The sequence below is a fragment of the Phaethon aethereus genome, assembly GCF_964289735.1.
Source record: "Phaethon aethereus genome assembly, chromosome: Z".
NCBI classification, from domain to species: domain Eukaryota; kingdom Metazoa; phylum Chordata; class Aves; order Phaethontiformes; family Phaethontidae; genus Phaethon; species Phaethon aethereus.
Window position 1 is genome coordinate 45785370 of NC_138577.1, and position 23506 is coordinate 45808875.

The window sequence follows — 23506 nt, forward strand, 5'->3', positions numbered from 1 at the left end:
TGAACACATAAAAATGTAAAAAACCAAACAAACAGAAAAACAAACCAGAAACAAAAACCCAGCATAAACATTGCTTGTATAGGCATTGGTTAGAAGAGATTGCTGCACTAAGGAGTATATTCAAAAAAGTTTCTTTCAGTTTCATTGGATTTAGTGTCTTGGATTGAAAGGTTAAGGACAAGGAAACTTATTGTGACTTTGTCTTATATGATGTAATAGATTAGCAGGAAGTCTGAAATGCAATTAAAATAAAGTTTCTTTTTCGTTACTGAAAGGTGACTGTATAAGCCTGTAACTAAAGGGGCAATTTAAGTATGTAAAGGGAACTTAAAAACCCAAAGACTCTGTAATGAACTGGATATGACAACAGCTACCAACTGATGGCCCCAGGGGCATTATGGGAAGCTGGCACTAACTGAAATTTTGAATATAGCCCTTAGTTGTATCATATTTATTCAAAATTTAAAAGCTGCCCAGCATGTCACAAATTAAGTTTATTTTGCAAGCCACCCACTGCCTAAGGGGGCAGTAATATTCAATATGAAACTGCTGAAACTCCGGCGTCTGACGGATTTCATGGAGAAAAGAGATTTGAAGGTCCGATTCCAAGAGAACAAGGAGAAGAGGGAACACAAACAACAACAGTCCAAGGCCTACAAGAAGAAGTTGAGAGAAACTCTTCACAAAGGCATTCACCTCTATGTTGCCCATTAGAAAGTCATAGCTCCACCTAAGTGCTCTCCGAGCTTCTTTCAGTTCTTCTTCTTCTGCAATCAAAAATGCATTTTCATCTGCTTCCAGTTCCTCAAATGAATCTGTATCATCTTTCTCATTCTCTACTCTTGGACAGGTATCAAAGAGCATGTCAATCTCATCATCAACAGGGGTGGGCAGCAAGCTGGCGCTAGGATTGTATACCAGTTCTGAGATGGTTAAAGGTTCTTCTTTCATCTTCTCTTCCTGTTCAACGGCAAGATTAACATTCTCCCCAGTGTCCTTAACTGGGGAGCTTGAAGTCACCGGTACTGAAACCTCATCTTCCTTTGGCAGTTGGATATCTGAAAAAAGGAGATGAAAATAGTGATCCTAAATTTCTGCCTTCCTGGTGGCAAAACTCAGCCTTACAGTAGTATCTAACAGAGGTTGGAAAGAAGATTCTGCAATCATTTTGCACACTGAAACCAGACCATACACAATTAGCAAGAAGTGGAAAAGCTTTCTGAAAAGCTCCAGAGAAGGGCAACATCTTTTACAATACTGCGGTACACCAGATCTGCTTAACTTTGTCTGATGCAACTACCACTAATACTGGTGTAATGCAAAAGAGAAAACAGAACAGCTCATTTTCTACTGGCAAGCAGACTTCTGGTATAAATAAATACCTAGTACATATGTGAATTGGTGCTATATGGTGCATAATAATAATAACAACAACAACCACCAACAACAACCTTTATTACTTTGACAGGAATGAGGAGAAAGTGATAAGATAATGGCTGAGGTTGGGAATTTTTAATAGATCATGACATTAAAAAGATGTAATAGATCATAATTATTAATTCATATTAACAGTAGAGATAAAAGGAGATGAAGGCTGACAGTATGAGGATTAGATATCACTGAAACAGAATGAAAATGTCTCACCTCTTTAAAAAGCTCCCCCTCCTCATGTCTCATTTTTATTCCAGTCATCTTTCTACTTTTCATAATCAGTGTCTCTTTTCTCTCCTCTCCTTTAAATTTCTCTCTCCCTCTTGCAGAGGAGTCTGTCTTAGCGTTACTGGTATGCTTGTTTCTTATGATCCCCTTCTCTGCCCAAGCTCCCTCCTCTCAAAACTTACTACCCTTTTTCCAGTCTCACATTAACAGCAATAGTTCTGCAAAACAGCCTAGCTGTTTCGCAGCTACATCAACACTGCAGTGACTGCTCCTAGTTGTCAGTTGCAGGAGCAGAAGGGAGGGCAGTGGGGCACAGAGCTCGGACAAAGTGATGGGAAAGCAGTTTTAAATCTGTCCCATGTCCAACACTCATTACCATCATCAGATGCCATCACGCCATCTATGTGTAAAAGGAACAGACCATACACAGTATTGTGTGCAACAGTAATATAACACTTAGTACCTCTCATTTTGTTCTGTGATGTTAAGCATCTGTCCATTCTTTACTAATGACTAATCCAAATGCAACATATAGATAAGGATATAGCAGGTAAAACCAATGCAAGGTTACATGACTTGTCCAACAAGTAACTCAGAAAATTCATGTCAAAGTAGTATTTATAATTCAAATTAGCCCAATTCTTTGATTTCAGTGAAAGATCTCTGTAAAAGATAGCTAACTGGCATCGTCAAAGATTCATGCCAGTTTTAGTGCAGTAAAGATTAAGGTTCAGAGACTTCAAAACAACATGGTATAAAAGACAATATATTATTACAGAAAAACAATTAATCAGAAAAGCAGTACATCTCTAGTGCTAATTACACTAGACATACAATGTTTTTCAGTGTGAAGTAAAAGGGTCTCAGCAAGTTCTGTTAAATTTTTCTATTGAAGGATGGCAAACATATGAAAAAAAAAACCTAAACAGAAGGCCCATTATGGTCAGCATGACCTGAACCATAGTACAAAGAAAAGATGCATCACTATTTTGTAAACATATGATACAGGACAAAAATTGAAAAGCAAAAATCCTGATCATAAAGACTTCTACAATATAGTAAGATACACAACTTAGAATTGTGATCCAAAATGCATCTGAGCTACAATTTAGAACAGTAACTCAACTGTAATTGACCAAAATTCTGCAACGAATCTCACTTTGAGATCAGAAGTCTTTTCACACTTATTCTTGAAAATGTCACTGATTTTTTTCTACTTTTTTTTTATATTATTAATCATAAGAACTGTAGATACCATTTGCTGTAGTGAAATTATTAACTTTGTTTCTGAAACCTACTTTCCCCGTGTTTGACTAAATAGCAAAAGAGTATTCTTAGAAGCATTGGCTATTGATCGTTGAACTTGCAGTAGGCATAACTACATTTCAGCAAAGTTGGTGATACTTACCTTACCCTAGACTTTCTCACTGTTACAAATTTTGTATTTCTTGAATGACAAGGTCTTACAATCTCTATTTTAAATTTCTTTTTTTCCCCCCTCCTTTTATATCTACCATGACTACCGTGCTCAGGGCAGGAGAGATTCACAAAAATCTATTTCATAACTGACACCAGATTTGTGCACTACAAGGTCACTCAGTGGTTGACCTGCCCTGAGCCAGACACAGGGACATGATCACATTTCTGTCAGAGCCCAAAATTCTCAGTATTTGCAGAAAAATCTGCCTACACAAAGTTAACATGTCAAAACCTTGTAAATTAAATTAAACAAGAAGATTAATACTTTGTGAGACAGGGCTGCTGCACTAGGAATCTTGTTAGGACCTTCCTCATGGAAGTATCAGCCATAGTAACCTTGCTGTATGCCAGAGTGCCTGACAGTTACCACAAAATCCTCCATGTGACCTCTGCCTCTCTGTTAGCACATTCTCCAGACAACTGAAAGGGTAAGTAAGGTACCTGCTAACTTACTCCAGGTAACAGACTTCCCAAAAATTGGGTAAGCGATGGTTTGTTAATGTCCCGTAACTTTAAAATTATACTGAACTTTTGTAACAGTTGGGATGAAATGCCAATAAATGCAACATAAAATATGCAACACATTACAAATATTTTTAAAAGATATAAGAAATGACAGAAAACCTGCATGTTAAGCCTACTTAAATTAAACCACTCCTTGAACAAGCCAGCTCACTCCTTACTTGACAAGACAACTTTCTGGATCCCCTTCTTAGTGCATGCTTTTACGTGTCATGTTACATTCATTACAGAAGATGTCTTCATTACAGAACACCAACCTCAGGAAGCATCGCCCCTTCAGTAGAGCAGTACAGACTTTTAAGTCTTCAAAATGGCCCAGACAGATCTCTCCCCCTGTAATTTCTTATCTTTTCCTGCTCTCTAGGAGATAAGATGGCCATGCCTCTAGGTGAGGTTTCACGTTCTAAATCAAGCGGTAAGACCATTTCTGCTTCACCTCATTCCATCCTGAGAGAACCAGCTTGTAAAGCTAACCTAGGAAAATAACTTTCTACTCCTGGGATAGTTCTCTGATGGTTTTTCTTTCTGAACTGGCTGAGATGTTCTCATGAGCACAGCACATTACTGAGGACAGAGAGAGAGCAGGAGCACTCCTCTCACCAGCACCTAGCCAGCAGATTTGCATAGCTGAAGTGAAACGTTGCCCTCAACAAAGAAAATGCAGACGTCTCTTCATTAGCTTAATTTGATTGCCTAGCTAATAATTCCTTGACTCAACTACTCTGTCCTCTCCTATCACAGCCATTTTAGGAATTCACCACATTTCAGCATGAAACATGTTTTGTGCTGGAACTTACTGTCTACACCAGTCTCTGCATTAAAAAATATACTTGCCACAGTCATCAAGAGGAGGACACAGACTGGTTGAAACTAGACACAAGAGTATATGGACACTAAGACGTGAGAACAGATTTGGGGGGAATTTTCTCCTAAGCATACTGTAGCAGCAGGTAATGCTGGATTATCAAACCACACTCGAAGTTATTTAAGAGTCCACTCATGGTATCTTAAAATATAAAAGCCAACATTTTAAATTCTGGAGCCCAACATTAAGCATCTACACATATATTCAGATACACAAGTACTACAATTTCATTTTCAAATGTGCTTTTACTTTCTCTTTATAGGAGTAAAAGGTAAGTTGAGCCACTTAGGCACCTCAATATGGATTTAAGGACCCAATTTTAACCTCCTAAATTTGAGAATCCTGGTCATAGGCCTCTCTATACCTGCTTAGATGCAAGGTCAGTAATATATCTTCATCATGTTTCTCATCATAGAGAGGACAGCTGCAGCTACTGCAAAGAAAGGTCACCCCAATTTATGACTCTTGAGCCTTCCCTCCTTCCCCAGAGTAAATTCCAGTGTGCATAACATACATAGTGAACATAAACATGAAAGATCATATAAACTTTAACTAAAACTGTAGTTTTCTCAAATAACAGGCAAATATCTGACTTTGTGATGAACCTGTAGACAGAAAGCAGCAGAGGAACCTTTTCAGATCAGTATTTTCTGAAGGGGTTATATTAAAATTGGAATGGGTCACAGTTCCAAAGCGTACAACAACTTTACAGTCCGCTATTTAGTTTGAGTGCGTAACTTAAAAGCAACGGAATCAGAGGAAGGCACACATGAAACTAAAACAATTACTACTACCAATCCATCCTACCCATACTGTTTTCCTAATATGGTAGTAAAAAAGTTACATCCTATTCCATAGCATAAAAATAAAAAAAAATTAAAAAATAAAAAATAATTTTCAACTGTTTTACATGTTACCGGAACATATTACATCAAAGTAACTGCATTTTACATCAGCCAAATACAAGTGTAAATAAATAAAATTTTCATATAAAAATTTGAAAATTTTGAATGGGCATTAACTGCTGCTGTTGCACGCTAAGCTCATTTGATATTTAAAAAATTAAATATATAAAGCTGTTCTTTTCTTTCCTTCTCAGTCCCTATAACACCACAACATTTCTGAAGTCATGGATTGAGGAAACAATTAGCTATTAACCATGGTAAATGTAAGCACACAGCAAAGTTCCAGTCATGTTGCAATATACAGGTAAGTATGTTGGGACACTCAGATTTTGACGGTGTCAAAAGACACAAGTGTAGTGTCATTATGATACATATAATTTACAATTCTTGTGCAGGCATAAGAATATCACATGAAAGTACCAGAATTCAAAATCATTCTACAGTACAATAAATATTCCAGTGACAGGAATTTAAGAAAGGAGCAATTTTTTCAAATTATTTACTTTTTGGATAGCCTTCAAGACAGTCAGTTATCTGAAGTAATAAAATCAAGTTAAAAGAAAAAAAAAAAATCCTCAAAGTCTTCCCATGGAAGAGGATAACATAAAAGCTAAAGCAAGACCGAAGCCAGTATCCTTTAATTACTCTACAACATTGCTGCAAATCCTTTGCTCCTACTCATACATATCAATTATTTTGCTGCTACCCTTATAAGGATATAATTTTGATTATTTTTTTGGCCTAGATTTTGAAAAGTCTACTGTTTCTTTACTTAAAATATATGTTGTGTTTAGATTTAAAGGACTATGACTTGAGTATTAAATCACATTCGAGAAGACTTCTTCCTTCCAGTCTTCATTTTATATTTTTACTGACAGTTTACATTCCATAGATCAAAATCTTTTAGTAAATATTACTGGAATATCAAGTAAATAAGCTCAATTTTATGTCTTATATTACATATCTATAGCAAAAATTTGCTACGCTTTTCTGGCAACTGGACAAATTTTACAGAGCCAGAGAGATGTCATTAGGCTAGCCAAAACTCAGTACTTCCTTTCCACCAAATACTGGGATTGCTCCAAACCTCTAACTTGCTACAGCAGATAGGAACATGAACAGCTGAATAAAACACGAGTTTACAGTGGTCATCTGCTGCGAACATGAACATGCAAGAAGTCTGACATAAATGTTGTCAGCTGCTAATGTTTCCAAAGGGGCCAAAACCAGCAGCTGCGGATTAGCAGGATGAAGGGTGGCCCCAGCTCCACCATTCTTAAGAAGCTGCAGTTGCTGGAAATACAGCACCCCAGAAAAATGTATCCTCTGCTGATTAAAAAACTCAGTTCACATATTGTCTGGTGGCCAGACATACTGCACACAGCTTTATGTACCAGACATGCAAACACAATTACACATCTGTAAAGGCTTTGTATAGTAGAGAAAGGAACAAATGTGGACATTTCCTTCTTTTCAACAGAGAACTGAAAAATTAGATACGGTCCAGGAAGAGCAGTGCTGAGAATACTTGATACAGGTGTGTAAACAGCTAAGGCCAGCCTATTAGGACAGTTCCTTCCTATCCCTTTTACCACTTCCTCTAGAAATACTGTGTATTCCTTTGCTTATTTTCAGTGTGGACAAAATTTATTTGTGCTATGAATAGAATGACCTTTTAGAGAGAAGAAGAGGGTGACTTTGTCACATGAGCAAAGTGCAATGGATGTTACAAAGAAAATATAGGAAAGGGAAACAGGATCTAGAATTGCCCTAAACTTAAATATTCCCCTGCGCAGGATTTATATCAAAGCAGGATCTGCAGCACAGCCAGATGTCCAGCCCTCAAAAGTACGAGGCCATGGATCCCTACCTTACCCACAGCCTGTGCCCATAGGAGACACCTGTTCTAGCTTTGCAAGGAGAGTAAATCAATGACAGTTTATAGTAACTTCTTTTTAGGGAGTGACCTGGCTTTCCTGCTGGCCATTCCCGTTTGTTTTAGTCCTACTTGAACTTCTAGAAGGGAGCAAAGCCCTCTCACAGCTGCCAACTCACATCAGTTGCAAGCAGCAAGCGCTGTGACTCTGTGGCGTCACAACTGGCCTCCCAACCGCGTTGTGCGCGACGGCGTCCAACTAATGGCACGGCTACTGCAGCCACCGGAGACCGCCGCTCTGCTTCTCGCACCCCCAAAGGGCACCCAAAGAGCGGGGCAGAACCAAAACAGAGCACGCAGCACAGCAGACATTCTGGAGTGCCCGTCTCTAACCTCCCTCTGGCCTGGAAGGAGCCCACCCCAGCATTGCTCATGCCCTTCCAGAACCAGCAGCGAAAAGGCTGAGGGGAGGAGTAGCAGGGAGAGAGAACTGTGTATCCTGGGAGCAGGAATGAGAAGGCAAGATACCCCTGTCAGCATCTCAGAGAAAGCAGAGGAGCTGGTGAAGGGACCGTGGCGACGCAGTTTCTAGCACCAAGCCAAAGTGGGCAAGGCTGAAAAGAGCTGGGCACTGATGGGGAAGGCTTAGCACCCGAGAAAAGGACAAGTGGGTCCTTTCAATTTCAGCATCCCCACTCAGCGACAGGATTCTCCCAAGAAGTCGAGGAGTTATGCCCCCTGCCATGAGTTTTGCACAAGCCAACTCCCGTCCTTAGGTTTCATATGCTGATATACAGGTTTCATATGCTGATATACAGGTTTTATGCATGTGGACGCCACAAGGGAATAACATTCTACAAACAGTACTGCAAAATCAAGGTTTTTAAGAACCAGTGTAGCCCCAGGGCACAAATCTGTTACTAAGACTGGTGTCATATTAAGCCAGTAAGATGGCTTGTACCCATTTGGCGACAGCATTTAACCGCTGAGGTGTAAGAATACAAAATACACGTAAATACTAATACTTTTTCAATTTTGCTACTCATACTTGAATCAAGGGAGTTAGGTGCATTCTCATAGACACTACAGTTTCTCCTGAGTGGTGAATTCATGAAACAAAGGCAGCCAGGAGCTGTTGCTACTCGAAGACAAATCACTGCAAGAAGGAAGTTCTCCCATATCTGCTGCGCTGCTTTCTGATTTTCAGATGCCAAAAGTGGGAGAATGTTCCAGAATTGCCAGAACATTCTCAGTTAATGTAAATACTCATTGCTGAAATGAAGATTCAATACAAAGGCATCGTTTTAGAAAGGTGCCTGAAACTGAAATCTGTCAACCTCAACCGATATATGCAAAAATATCAAAAGTAAACAGTACCACAGAAAGCATGGAGAAACAAATTTTGAAATGTCTTACTTCATTAGGAAAACAGAGATACATAGATTAATAGAAAACATAGATATATAGATATATAGGGGCCAACCTATCTTTCACAAAGGGATTTGGTATAAAAACAAGAAAAAAACTCCAACTTTGTTTTGGATGCTATCCAAAGCAATTATTGAATACTTCCTGTTCCTTGGGTTGCACTCCTGTTACATGTAGTGAAAAAGAGATCCGAATCAGACTCCTTTTCCCACCCACCCTCCCCCCAGTACTATTATTCAGTATCTAAAAAAAATAAGACCAACAAAGTTATGATCTGGCAACCCAACACATTCAATTGCAATAAACACTAAACTGTACCCACTATGGTATTCAGCTGATGTTCAAAATCTGCTACCAACCCATCTGTCAATTTAAAAACTATTTAGTTTTGTCAGAAATTATCCGTGTCAAAGGTATTTCTCCCCCTCAGTCCAAGACAGCTGTAAGGGCAAAACTGCAGTCACTCATTTGTTAGCAATTAACAAATAAATCCACAATTTACCTTACGATATTACAACAAATGTCATTTAAGTTTCGTCTCATTCATTCCCCATTTGCAACTCTACTCCTGTCAGTAATTTGTCCTTATTCTCTGCTGTTCTCGATGTAACATCGTCATTCACAGTACAGTTCCCTTCCAAGAGACCACTATTAGCATAATAAACTAGGGAGGGGGGGAAGGTTTGAGTAAAATAAATGTAAATTTACCAGCCCTTCTGGCTGTGATCTTGGAGCCGTGCCGCAGTAATCGAATGCACACTTCCTTGTTGCAGTGGTTAACCATCCGCAAATGAATGCTTCTCTTGGTTTGGATTTTTACAAGACATTTCACCATTTTGACTATTAATTCCTCTTCTCAAAGTCCTGTAAAGGCTCTACCCATACCAGCTTTGACCTTTTATTGAGTTCCCACTGAGTTTTAAGAGACTAACACAAGTCACTCTCAATGAATCAAATGACAAGCTTCTAACATGGCCAACAAAAATATCCCAGTAGGGAACAGAACGAGAGGTTATTTTTAAACATTTCCAAATGCCTCGTAACGTACAATACAAACTTCCATAGCATCCGTCTCAGTTAGCAGTTGCTAGCATAACAGCTGAACCACACACACAAGCATAAAAATATCCAAGGCATCAAACCATAGTGCAGTGAAACAAAAGGCCAGCATTTAGGGTCTGTTTTTCACAAAACAAAATGACACTGTGGCCATTATTTTTCTGAAGAGCTTCAATTCAGCCACTGATGTTAGTTCCCCACCACTGCCTGGAAAGTATCCGCAGAAAATGTATAGATACAAAAGCAAAAATCCTATGCTGTGCTTACAAACCTTAGTGACAAGGCAAACCAATGAGATGAAAACGCTTTCATTGCAAGCCTAGAATCAAAGCTGACCTGCCTGTGTATAAACCAGAAAAGGAAATTCCTAAGTTTGGGAAAAATGTCTCTCCTTGCATATGTGCTCCAGTTCCCACTTGGGGACAACTATTGGACACATTCGTGTGCACCAGAAAGAAGTGTTGCTTCAGAAGGCTCTACACTTCCCTGTCCCCGTCCCACAGAAATATGCAGGCTCCTAAAAAAGGTATGACGCATATATGCTGGCTGCTGAGGACTTGCTCCAGCTGGAAGCTGGAATGCAACCATGTGCACAGCATCACACTTTCCTAGTGGGAAAGAAGCTCTTACTGGGCCCACTGAAATCACAGAGAGGAGATAAAACTGGAAGCAGTGTACTCAGGGGGAGGTAGTCTCTCTCTTCCCAGAATACTTACCTTTCATGTTTACGACATGTTGTGCCATGTGAGTCTTCATTATCTGACATGCTTGTTCCCTCTGCACCACAAAATCAATGATGTGCATGCGAATATGTGGGAAAGAGGGGGGCAAGGGAGAGAGTCTTGCAAATGCGTATTTTACACCAAGTGATTTCTCTCATGGGAGACATCTGCTTCAAGGGAGGTTTGGAAAGCATATTTACAGTGGCTCCTTTCCCCCCGTCTGGTCCATGTATGAATGTCCAGCAGTGCTCCCTTTCACACCTTCCTCCTGCGGGGTCAACGCTCCTCTCTTCCTTTCCTCCTCTGCACGCACTTCCTTGTGGGTCAGAGGAAAGACCAGGTGCCCCTTCACTTTCTATCTCCATTCTGTCATCACTTCAAAAGTAAGATTCTGTCTGCTTTTCTCATCTGTATTCTCATAACTGTTGTGGCAACAAAAAGAGGATCATTGAAATCTCACTAAGAAGGGTTGAACCTTCACTGTGTACACAGCTACAAAAACTGGAAAGCAGCAATTCTTACAATAACCACCACCATGTTCAATACGCAAAGGAAAGCGTAACCGAGGACAAAAGTGTCACCTGGACAAGGCTGTGAATGATTTCCCACTGGAGCAGATTCATGTCTGTAAATAAATATGTACCATTTATGTTTGATGTGACCATGCTCATGCGAAAGATGAACGACTGTGAGATTTCAAGTCACTGCCCACAAACCACGTATACAAAACTGAGGGAGACTTACGTTGAAATCTCGCAGCTGCCACAGCAACATCTGCCTCTACTACCAACTCTCAGCAAGTAAGGGATAGGCTCTGTCTCCTGGGGGAAAGAAGACTTTGCATGACCTGACAGTGGTAGCATGTCCTGCGTAATGGCTGGTAGATGTTTTTCAGCAAAGATCTTCCAGACAAGGACCCTGCTTCTCTCCCGCAGAGCTGCCTGGGACTCTCTGTGTGCAGAAGAAAGCCAGCAAGGCAACAGGCTCACTCTCGGTAACTAACTGGTTTTGCAGCTCTCTCTCCCTTCCTAAATTGCTACTGTAGATAGTAGAGAGCTGAAAGGCGCACAACTGGTGGGAATTGTGGCAGAAAGACCCTTCACTTCCATGAGCCATTTCAGAGGAGGCAGAAAACAGCAGATGGTTATAGAACTCTTAAAAGCAGAAAGTATGGTTTACAGAAGCAAAAACAATCCCCTCCCCAAACCAGAAAATTAAATGTAATAAAACACTCTTCAAAACTGGTATCCTTCCCAAGCCAGTGAAAATAGTGAACAGGAAACTTCTATTCAAGCATAACAATTTTAATGTATTTGTGAAAAGGAAGTATATCACCTGTTTTCAGATTTTAGAGGTACCTTATTATGGTGATGGAGACAATGTTGTTTTGTTTGTAACAGAAGTAGTGATCTTATTTTGTAGACACACGGCACAGTAAACACCTGGAAATCTGAGAATTTGTAAATGAGTTAGAAAGGAAATCTGGCAGAGCTAATTGCTGCTGGCATTAGGTATTGTGACCTTGGAAGTAAAAGGTTTCCCTGTAAAAAAGTTGTTTTCAGACCTTGTAGGGCTCCATTACATAGTTAGAGGACTGGAAATCCAACTTAGTTTGTTAAACACAGACATGATGATGCATGCAGTGATGTTAAGATCTCCTGAGGAGAACACTCATTGGGATACTCCCAGAAACTTGCAAGACAAAGTGCGCAGTAGTGGGAGAAACTTAACATGACAACACTTTAGTCCATAAATGAGAGAACAATCTCAGTGTTAAAAAAAAATACCAAAAAACTAGTGGAAAATTCCATTACATACAACCTGACCTGAGGATGCTCACTTTGGCTTCTACTAAGTCTAATGGAATATTAGGGGAAATTAATTATCTCGCACAACCGCAGGAATCTAAAAATAGAAGCATTATTTTATTTAGAAAAGCCACTAAGAAATCTGATTAACTTCTACATATTACTATTTTTGTTGTCATATACACACATACCCCCCCGCCCCCAGTACAATCAGCTAACAGGAGTATTACTTCTGCTAATCTCACAGGGAAAAGCTGTTTGATGCTATGTGACACAAGACATTTCATGACTTACTGTATCTGATGTATAAAGATAAATTGTGTCTCATATACAGCAGGTATGATTTTAAAAATATGAATGTTGAGAAGCTGTGTATTAGTTCTACCCAGAGAAACAGCACTAAACCAATAATGTTCTAAAATGTAACAACACTGAGCTGTGTTTCATTTTACTAGCATATTTTTAATATTTATTCATACTATTATTAATAAGTGGCCAATTTTTCATGTGTTGTTGCCAAAACTGTACCCAAAAAAGCTCCATAGCCCTCTACAGATCAACACTCCCGCCAATTAACTGCCATTAATGCAATATTTCTAATACTTGAGTGACACGCAAAAATGAAGTGTACTAAAGGAGAAGAGCTCTTTGTACACAACTCAGATACACAGGCATAAAATGTCATTAAAAAAATTCTTAACAGATCAATACGGACATGTAAAAAGTGTGTAACACTATGGGGAAGAAAACATTTAGGAACATGGATTTTAAACAGGAGGAATTTAGAGTGAGTCCATGTCATCAACTCTCTCTTTTCTAAAATACAGTGCAAGGTAGACCAAGCAATAGAGCGACTGAAGCACGCTGCTTTCACTTTGGTTGCTCCAAACGCAAAAGTCAATGTCACCAGGAAGAAAATTTATATATGAAACCTGAGCACACAAGTATCAAGAGACTTAGAAGAAGTTTTCATCACTTTGTCAAAACCACATTAATATCCTGTGACTTAGAGGTGTGGTTTTGTTGTCTTTTTTTTCTTTTTCTTTTTCTTTTTTTTTTGTTTGTTTGTTTGTTAGATTGGACTACTCAAATAGGCAAAGCCCTGACAGCACCTGGTACTGGGAAATCCAAACGATTTAACACCTGCAAAATAATTGCTAAGTGATCAGGAGCAATAATCTATCTCACCAAATCTGATGGTGAAAGAAGGCAGCCACACAATTCTTATAGCAATACCAAAAGAAATACAACATGTTCAATTGCACATGGAGCAAGGACCTAACAGGACCATTCAGAAGGATCTAATTTGGCCATTTGTGACAAAAATGAATTTTGCAATCACACATCTGGATACACTTGAAACTTTTTTAGCTAGGTGCCTTTTGAAGAATGTCTTTTAGCTTTAAGAGTATCTGGCACTCACACATACAAAATCTAATTCCATATGATAACCTTCTATGCACAACAGTAATTTTATAGTCGCATCTTTACACTACCATGCCTCTTTCCTCCTCTTGAGACAGAAAGGACATTCATGCACAACAAGACTCAGTAACAAGGAATGCGAAAGTCTGAAGAATCTTAAGCAGTAGCAACAAAGCACTGAGAGATGACCTGCAAAACCTAAGGCATGAGGACTTGAGATTATTTGAGACTTTTAATTTGCTAAAATACATATTGGCTGGTGGCCAATCTCTTAGGTAAATCACATAACTATCATTTAAAACAGGAACAAAAGTATATTTAAGTAAGAATACCAATTCAAATTGAGGTGCTTAAACTAGTAATGGGACACCTGTATATGGCCTATAAGTGCAGACTGAAGAACTGCCTCTTGAAGAACGAGACACTGATGGACAAATTCAGGCTGTTTTTTTCTGTCATTTGAGTAAAAAATAAGGTGCCATTACTTGTTTTCAAATCCTCTTGCATAAGTGTCAACTGCTAAAGTGGCTATTACAGTGATATCATGGGCATCCAGTGTCTTTCTTCCCAAAAACAGTGGTCATTTATGATTATGTTTAGTCAACATACCCCTTCTTCCACGTCTGCAAAACCACTGGAAAGTTTGGGCTTTCCTAGAGGACAGCTTCACTTCAGCATGATAGCCAGAGTAGATCTATAAGATGGAATTTCATACAGGAGAACGGCCTGTAGTTGTTCCTGCAGTTGTTTTTCAATATTTGGTTGCATCATATTTATTTTCCATCTGAAAGGATTATCCTAGGGACAACAAGGCAGGCTGAAGTTGCTCAAAATCCCCTGGAGACTCTGCTATCACCATCTCTGATGGCTTTGTCCCCTACCAACTATCAAGTAATTGGCACAAAATCTTCCCTCTCACCTGGCAGTTTCTGTTAGCTCAGTTTCATATCGCCCAGGCTCAGCCAGCTCAGAGTTCATCTATCCAGAAGGTTCAGGAAGCAGGGGTATTTTCCACCACTGATGCCACCATATTTTTGGTCATGTGCTTTGTTCATGGTATATAAAGCAAATTTAAAATTAAGAACAAGCAAGTTTTGCTCAGTTAAAAGACAAAGCCACGCACTCTCCTGACAGCGCCATTACAGCCAGCTCTAACGAGCTTCTCGGGCCCACCTACACAGTGCTGCACCGTGTGAAGGTCTCGGCCATCAGCAGCTGGAACACTCGTACACATACGGCAGCACTGTGCAGAAATAAGAGTGTGGGTCCTGGATGCTGCATTAGCCAACCCGCACGGCATAGGGACATCTGACCTCGGCGGGGCTGCACGGTGCTCTCAACAGCATCTGCAAAGCCCTTTGGGAAGCACGCCAGGGTGTTCACCCCCACCTCAGGCCCGGAGGTTGAGAGAGATGCCAAGGCTGTTTCACATATGTAGCACGCTAAAAGCAGTTTCCCAATGCAGTTGAGTCAGGCCCAGGGCTAGCTGCCTTCTCTCTCCCCACCTCCTGCTCCTGCCCTTGACCTCGCACCTTTGCCTGACCCTCTCTGATGAGCCTCTTAAAAGCTGAGCCATCCAATAGTGGGACACTGTACAGTTAGGGGGTTGCTGGTTGGTTTTTTGGTGTTTTGTGGGTTTTTAATTATTTTTTTTTAATTCCTCCTGGTTTACTCTGGGGTGATTAGTGCTGGTGCAAGGGAGAAGATGGGAATCCACAGAACTGAATTGAGTGCATGCACAGAAGAGAGCCATCATCAGTGTCAGAGAGCTGTGAGATCAGTTCAAGCTGCAATTTGATAATATAACCAAGTTTGCTGCAGGAGAATATTGTAAAAGAGCTAAGTCCTCTTAACTTAGCAGCTGGGGGTATTTAACTATGCATAACATATTCTACAGGAAACCTACTAGCAAGTATTTCTACTGAAGCGTAGCAGTAACAACAATCTGTCTGATTAAAAGGAAACACGATTTTCAAACTTACGTAATGAATACATTTGAAACCAGCACTCTCTCACGAGCGTATAGCAATGACACGTCATCAGAAGTTTCCAAAAATGAATTTCATTGCTTGGAGTTGTTAAGTGTGGCACAGCACTCTTCCAAGCAGCAAGCTGTTGTTACTCTACATTGATGGCAACTGCCTGGTAGGAACATAGTGCTTCATACTTGGCTGCCAGAAAATGAATTCTCAGATACAAGTATTTCACAACAGAGGTAAACAAGTAATTGTTAAAATTAACTACATGTCGTGAAGCTACTACTACTCATTATAATAATCTAATTCACCCTGTTCTTACTACATTCGGTGTTGAAACGCGCAAGAATGAACAAAACATGTTCATATGACTCCTATAAAATGAAATTAGGACGTACTCCCATGAAAATGAACATACTTGCTCAGCTGTTTTCTGTTTCCCATTAATTGACCACAACAAAGCAACAGCAGAGATTGTATTTCCCAACTTCTGAAACAATTAGCTCACAACATTTCAAGTAAGAACCACCATTAGGTTTTATTTGGTTGGCTTCCTTTTTTATCAGGAAGAATGTACTTATTCTCATTTAAACTGGATAAGATGTTCATACCATGCTTTATAATGACTGCATCTAGAAAAGACAGGTGTGGAATGTGATTTTTAAAATATCAAGGAATAAACAAATACACGGAAAACCTTGTTCTTACAAAGTGCATTCAAACTGATTTTCCAATAACATCCCTTTTGTCAATAGGATTAAATTAGCAGAGACTCTTTCCTAGCTGACCTTCAAATTACATCCCATTTTGCCAATGGAATTAAATTAGGGAAGAGTTTTTCCTAACGTTAGAACAGAAAAAAGAGAAATGTAAAAGTAAAGGGAAGTAAGAAAAACAACATACCTAGCAGTAAACTGCCAGTTCAGTTTTCACTCCTGAGTCACTGCAGTTACTGTTTAGTAAAATAGTGCTATGTTGAATTATTTATTTCCTGTTAAGCTCCTTTCACCTGATAATCTAAAAAAGCAATTTTTGAAACAGGAAGATTAACAGCAGTAACTTGCCTCACAATGTATCTTGCATGAGGCTTGTGCACAGTTCCTTGAGCTCACGATCGTTTCTCAGTATGAAGTGCAGAGGCTTAATAGTGTACTACAGGTTTTCACATATTCCTGACTCAGTAGCACACCTTTCTCCATATATTTTACAATAAATATTGGTAGTGTTTGGCAGGAATCGGGTAAGTGACTCACCTTCATCTAAAGGAACCTCTTCCCCCTCACAGGGAGAAGGAAGGAGCGGCTGCAGAGGTTCCATGTTGATTATGAGTTGCTTGTTCAATGAGGGAGAGCTGCGACTCTGGGTAATGCTGGTTCTAAAAGAATGGGGAAAATAGGGTCACTTTATTCACAAGGAAACAACTGCAGTCCGATATGTGTCATCTCAGAATTGTGTTGCTTCAATTACAATAGGCCTTGAGCTATCATAACAAGCTCTGCACACTTGAACACTGCTTTCAGCCATCTTATATTGTACCCTCAGCAGATATAAACCTTTCAACATCTGAAGCATAAGAGAAGGTTTTGTGTTCATTTACTTCCCTTTAGGCAGCCTGACTCCTCATCTCATGCAGGATTTCAGTGTGTTGCTCCTCTCCACACTGCTCAGCAGGCATGAGTATTTGGCTTCAAGGAAGGGAAAAGTAGAGAGGATGTAAATCTTTTTCCTGATGTTGTTCCATGCCTCTGGGACTGGGTAGAGGATTTGTTACTGTTTGAGCACTGCAGACTAAAGATTAAAGAGGAACAACCATATCCCTTCAGTTAACAGATACACAGTGCTCTCATTCCCACGCACCCCCAGACACTGCCTCTACGCCATGCCTCCAGGTGCTCAGGCTGGTTTTCTTTCCTGTCTTACTCGGCTCTAATAGGGCTTTCCTGGTAGCAGGTGCTGAACTTTCTCAGGAAACTTTGAGGAATGCTCTTGATTTGCTTCAGTCATGAGGCTCATTAGCCTAAGATCTTATTACTGAGGAATTAAAATGGCTCTTCAGAATAAGTTATCTAGCACTTAACATGATATAGGCCTAAAGCAAGAATCCTGCAATAAATCTGAACCATTGTATTATAAAATATTTACTTTTGACAAAAGCAAAGATGGAAAAGAAGAGGATTCTGAAGGTTCTGAAGTGCTGAAGTTTCACAAAATGCATTTCAAGTTTGCAAAAAGACTCAACTTACAATTCCACATAGATAAACAAACTGAACAAAGCACTTATTGCAAGTAAAAAGAAGGGACTGTGTGTGGTGAGGGTTTAGGTAAAGTCAGGACACAGATGTCCTACTCTAAGTCACATTACATGTCATCAAATATTCTGTGAGGATAAACAAGCTTTCTTGCTCAATTTCCATGATCCTTGCTCATTAACGTATGCCCAAAGGTACCTACGTCCTCATTTGCATTCTGTGAGCAGTCTCTAATAACTATTTAGTTTAAATTTTCGCTATCCAAAGAAGTTTTTCACTCAGCTGACTGTAATTACAATCACTTCAACTCAACGGTACCTCCACAGACTCATTATGCATCTCCTGGACCTTTGTGCTTACTTTAAAGAGCTATTAAGCAACTCCCAAAACAGGAGTTGTGCCTGGGAGCACCCATAAGGCTCCTACATTTACAAAGATCCCTCCTTCAGGCATGCCCTGGAAGCAAAGTATTAGATTATTGACTGTGTATTTGTCAGAAGCCCTTACCACTGCATTAATGCTGCATGACTACACACTCCAACAGATTTTCAGTCTGTAGTGCTTTAAGTGTAATTAAAAAATTGAACAGTAATCTCACAACTGCATGTTTCTTTCTCGATGCAGCCATGGTACCACTGAATTGACTTTGAAGGAGGGGGTGCAGAAGAGAAAACTTTATATACATATCAATATATATATTTAAGTTCAATTGTATCATTTCCTTTAAAAGTTTTCCAGCTGAAAAACTACTATTTCCTGTCCCCAAATCCTCTTTCACGAAGTAACTTCTTTCTAAAGCTTGCTTCTTTTTTGAGCTGAAAATTTTCTATGCTTTTGGCCTACTCGTGCTATTAGAAGGACAAGCTATCTACTGGTATCTCCCATTTCAAAACCTGTGTTATAAAAAACACTTGAAATCATCAGACTTTTTCTTAGTCTTTCTAAGAAACTGAACTTGGAGCTACCATAATATTGTAAATGCAGGCATTTTAAGAAAGTTAATAATAAAAAATACACATTACTATTTATGGGTGTTAAATCTATATGACATTGCTCTACAAACTTATTTGCCCTCTGATCTGTTTCTTATGTACATGAAGAGTTTTAAACAATATGTTTAAAATACTTTAAATACTATAAGCAAAGTAAAATACAAGATAAATACTAATTTTATGTGAAAATCTCTTCTTATCCTGCAGAAGAAAGAAACCCTATGGAAAGTAGGCGATAAGCTATTTCCTTATGTGAGTAACAATTTCATTTAAAATGCATTTGTGTCCCCAAGTAATCTACCCTGCCTCAACGATGGACCTATATTCTTGCCTGCTGTGTCCTCAGTTAACATATTCTAGACTATCATTTACCCTATTTTTAAATGCAATCTGCAAAAGCATGTTCAAAAGCATTCCTGCATGGCCTTGTTATTAATTACATTGTAGGGCTGGACAACACAATTATAAATCTTTGCTGCAAACATACTCCTACCCTTTAGTAAAGACAATCTACTTTTCTCTCAAATATAGATGGAATAGCCATATTCAATTAAAACTAAACACACAGAACCCAACCCTGACAAAAAAATCACAATAAATATAGGGATATGGCTGTAGAATATCCAGAAAACTTTTTTAAAGTTTTTAAATAGCTTTTTTCTGCCGGCCTCTTTCGTCTCTGCCAAAGTACTTTAATTAGGTTCTTATCAATTTCCACTGTCACTACAAGGAGTAATATGAACAAGAAAGTATTAGTTTGCTTACAAAGTCCAGCTGCTTATTTCTAACAAGCCAAATCTTTTCTCTAAAAAAAAAAAAAATCTCAGATTTTTTTTCTCTTTACTGAACGAACATCTTGCTTTCTAATCTGACTGCACTGTGGAAAAACTATGAAGTATGCCAACAAGCATACCCACACAGACACATGCAGGGTCCTGCACCTGTGTCGGGACAAGCCCCAGTATCAGTACAGGCTGAGGGAAGAAGGGATTGAGAGCAGCCCTGCTGAGAAGGACTGGGGGGTTCTGGTAGATGAAAAGCTGGACATGAGCCAGCAATGTGCGCTCACAGCCCAGAAGGCCAACTGCATCCTGGGCTACGTCAAAAGCAGCGTGGCCAGCAGGGCGAGGAGGTGATTCTGCCCCTCTACTCTGCTCTGCTGAGACCCCACCTGGAGTCCTGTATCCAGCTCTGGAGCCCTCAGCACAGGAAAGACAGGGACCTGTTGGAGCAGGTCCAGAGGAGGCCACCAAAATGCTCAGAGGGACGGAGCACCTCTCCTGTGAGGACAGGCTGAGAGAGTTGGGGTTGTTCAGCCTGGAGAAGAGAAGGCTCCGGGGAGACCTTATTGCAGCCTTCCACTACTTAAAGGGGGCTTAGAAGAAAGATGGGGACAGACTTGTTAGCAGGGCCTGTTGCAATAGGACTAGGGGTAATGGTTTCAAACTAGAAGAGGGTAGATTCAGACTAGATATAAGGAAGAAATTTTTCCCAATGAGGGTGGTGAAACACTGGCACAAGTACCCCAGAGAGGTGGTAGATGCCCCAACCCTGGAAACATTCCAGACCAGGTTGGATGGGGCTGTGAGTAACCTGATCTAGTTGAAGATGTCCTTGCTCATTGCAGGGGGGTTGGACTAGATGACCTTTAAGGTCCCTTCCAACACAAACGATTATATTATTCTATGATTCTATGCCTTTAAGCATGCCCATATAAATAGACAAAACAGAATGTTTCAAAACCGAGCAAGCACTAGAAATGAAATGAGAATGTACTTTTCTGTAAGGATCATGTAATAATAGTCTATGTCATAACACAGAAAATAATATAAACTACTTATCTGACTGATTGATTCAGCTTCAAACCCAACTTCGAAGCAGCACAGATTAAGTTCCCTTGTGTAGGAAACGATATGCTATTGTCAGAATTTTGTAACATTGGCAACACGTATTTCCCAAGGCTTGCATGCCTCAAAATGACAGCCATTACATCTCACAATAAAGGAAAGAGAATTTCTCTGTAGAGAACAATTATCCTCCTTAGTCCTTAAACTTCAATATTTAATGTCAAGACATACCTGTGAACTTCAGGAGGTTCCCTCTGGATTTTAGAGCTTGCCTCCACTACTTCTTTGGCTACTTTTCCACTGCATTGAAACATGAAATAAATATTCAAGCAAATACTAAGATGAGCTCCTTATATGTCAAGCACTATACATACATGAACAATTTAAGTTACATTCAAAAGAAGAAATGGAAAAAAAGGGGAAAAAAAAATCCCATGTAGTAGATAGATAATCCCAGATTAAAAATTCTGCTGACTCCTTGTCTGTAGAGCTACTGAAGAAAAAGCAACCTTTTGTAGAACACCAGCAGTGGGACTGGACTGTCGCACTCAATGCACGCTGGTCCAGAGTTGCCAAGTTACAGGGGGCATACCATCTTTACAGCTAGCCATGCAGCCTTCTTTTGACAGAAGCTGCACCAAAAGTGGAGCCCTGTTCTGGCAAAACTGCTCTTTGGCAGAAGGCTGTATGAAGTCTCCAGTTTATTTTATAAATGACACTAAAGAGACAACAGAAAATGTGCTGAATCCTGGCCTGGATTAGGTGTGAACAGGGCTTCAAGATGGAACAGCCCTCAATTTGCCATGAGTAATTACTAAGGTTTTCTCCTACTTTCTGAAATGGTTTACCATGAAAAAAACCCACCTATATCGAAATCTACTGCCTTTAAAAAATATCTTGCTGCTGGACATGGTCTTGATCTGACTGGACTTTGCATACCTTGAAGAAAAAGAACAGAGTCTGTCACATTTTCAGTACAAAAGGAACCCAATAAGCAAAAATTAACAAGGCCAACTACAAGCTGTGGTATTTTTATACCACAAAGTAATATTCAGTAATTGGGCTTCCCAACTTAAATTTTTAAGACCTTTATACATGTTAGAATACAAAGTGTACATAAAACAATTCAGACAGCACAGAATAACTGAACATAGAGCAAGTGATTACCTGGATAGGAAAGCCAGAAAATAAAATGACAACACTTGCTGCATCTCTAGGGACTTTCATTCACGGGATGAAGGAAAGACCTTGGTACACCAAAGGCCCCTAGGACAAGTGTGCCTTAACACCACCTTGTTTGTGGAAAGATAGGGATATTTCCACTTTCCCACTAGTAGAGCAAAGAAATAATAAAGAACTGGTAACACCTGTCTCCAAGTAGTTGCATTTCCAATGTCTCTAACACAGTCAACTTCTTAATAGCCTATTACTGCTTCTCTCTTATCATAAAGTACAGAGCAACCTTTTATCGGTCTTTTATCGCAAACATCATGGAAGAGTACCTCAGACATGCCATCTCCTTGATGTTCTCTGCCTTCAAAATGGCAAATTGATTTCGTATCCGGTATCTCATTCCTAGACCCTAGTAGACAATCTTCTATGATTTGTATCTACTTGAAAATAATCACAACAGTCAACCCTGAGCCTGGATTGAGACAGAACTAAAGCTCTGTTTTTCAAGACATGCCAAGAGATTGTGACCTTATCTTAAATTCCAAGCCTCAAGCTCTTCTAAGCAGAGGAGAGGGCCAAATCAAGTCAAGGCGAAGTGTCATTATCATGAATTGCTTACACAACCTGGCTACATCTGTTCTAATCTAATCAGAATAACTTGTTGGTATCATACAGAACATAAACAGACAGGATTTATCTAATGATGTTAAGTAACTAACAGTCCACAGTGTACAGCTCAGCTTCTCTGAAATGATGAAAACTTTTGCTGTTTCAAAACTACTATCCTAAGCCTTTATTTAAAGATTGCTTTGGTTTCAGTTCGTGTTTGGGGGATTATGGTTATTTTCTGCACTCTGCTGATCAACTATTACTATTTTCCAATCTATCAGCCAGGTTCCTCTCCACTTAATATCACTACCACTTACTTCCTCATTTTACTAAAGTAGTTCTTTTAAGAACCACCAAAACTGAAACAGGCAAGCATAATTTTAAGCAACCATGATAAAGTAATAACCCCACAGTAGGGCCCTGAAGACATTTGGAAAGTAGAAAAAAAAATGACAGAAGCAGCCCTGCAGACATCAAAGTCAGAGAAGAAAGAAGGCAAGGAGGTGCTCCAAGAGCCGGAGCAGAGACTACCCTGCAGCCCGTGGAGAAGACCATGGTGCAGCACACTGTCGCCCTGAAGCCCATGGAAGACCAGAGTAGCCATCCACACTGCAGCCTGTGGAGGACCCTGCACTACAACAGGTGGACATGCCCTGGGGAAAGCTGAAGGCCCTGGAGAGCCCACACAGGAGCTGGCTCCTGGCAGGAGTTGTGGCCCATGGGGAGGAACCCATGCTACAGCAGGTTTATCCTGAAGGACTGCAGACCATGGGAAGGACCCATGCTGGGACAGTTCATGAAGGACACTGGAGCAGGGGTAAAGTGTAAAGAGGAAGGAGCAGCAGAAAGAAACTGCTATGAACTGACTGCAACCCCCATTCCCCATCTCCCTGCACTGCTCAGGGCAAGGAG

At 39.9% G+C, this 23506-nt stretch overlaps 1 protein-coding gene across 1 annotated transcript in view; it reads right to left on the reverse strand.

Moving 5' to 3' along the window:
• Nucleotides 1–462: 462 nt before the first annotated feature.
• Nucleotides 463–23506, reverse strand: part of FRMD3 (FERM domain containing 3) — a gene marked incomplete at both ends in the record, with an annotated part of 139025 nt that continues 115981 nt past the window's right edge. Inside the window, 4 exons of the mRNA XM_082013552.1 lie at nucleotides 463–1058; nucleotides 16978–17099; nucleotides 21044–21112; nucleotides 21677–21751. Of these exons, the coding sequence (XP_081869678.1) occupies nucleotides 463–1058; nucleotides 16978–17099; nucleotides 21044–21112; nucleotides 21677–21751 (862 nt within the window). The remainder of the gene's footprint in view (nucleotides 1059–16977; nucleotides 17100–21043; nucleotides 21113–21676; nucleotides 21752–23506) is intronic.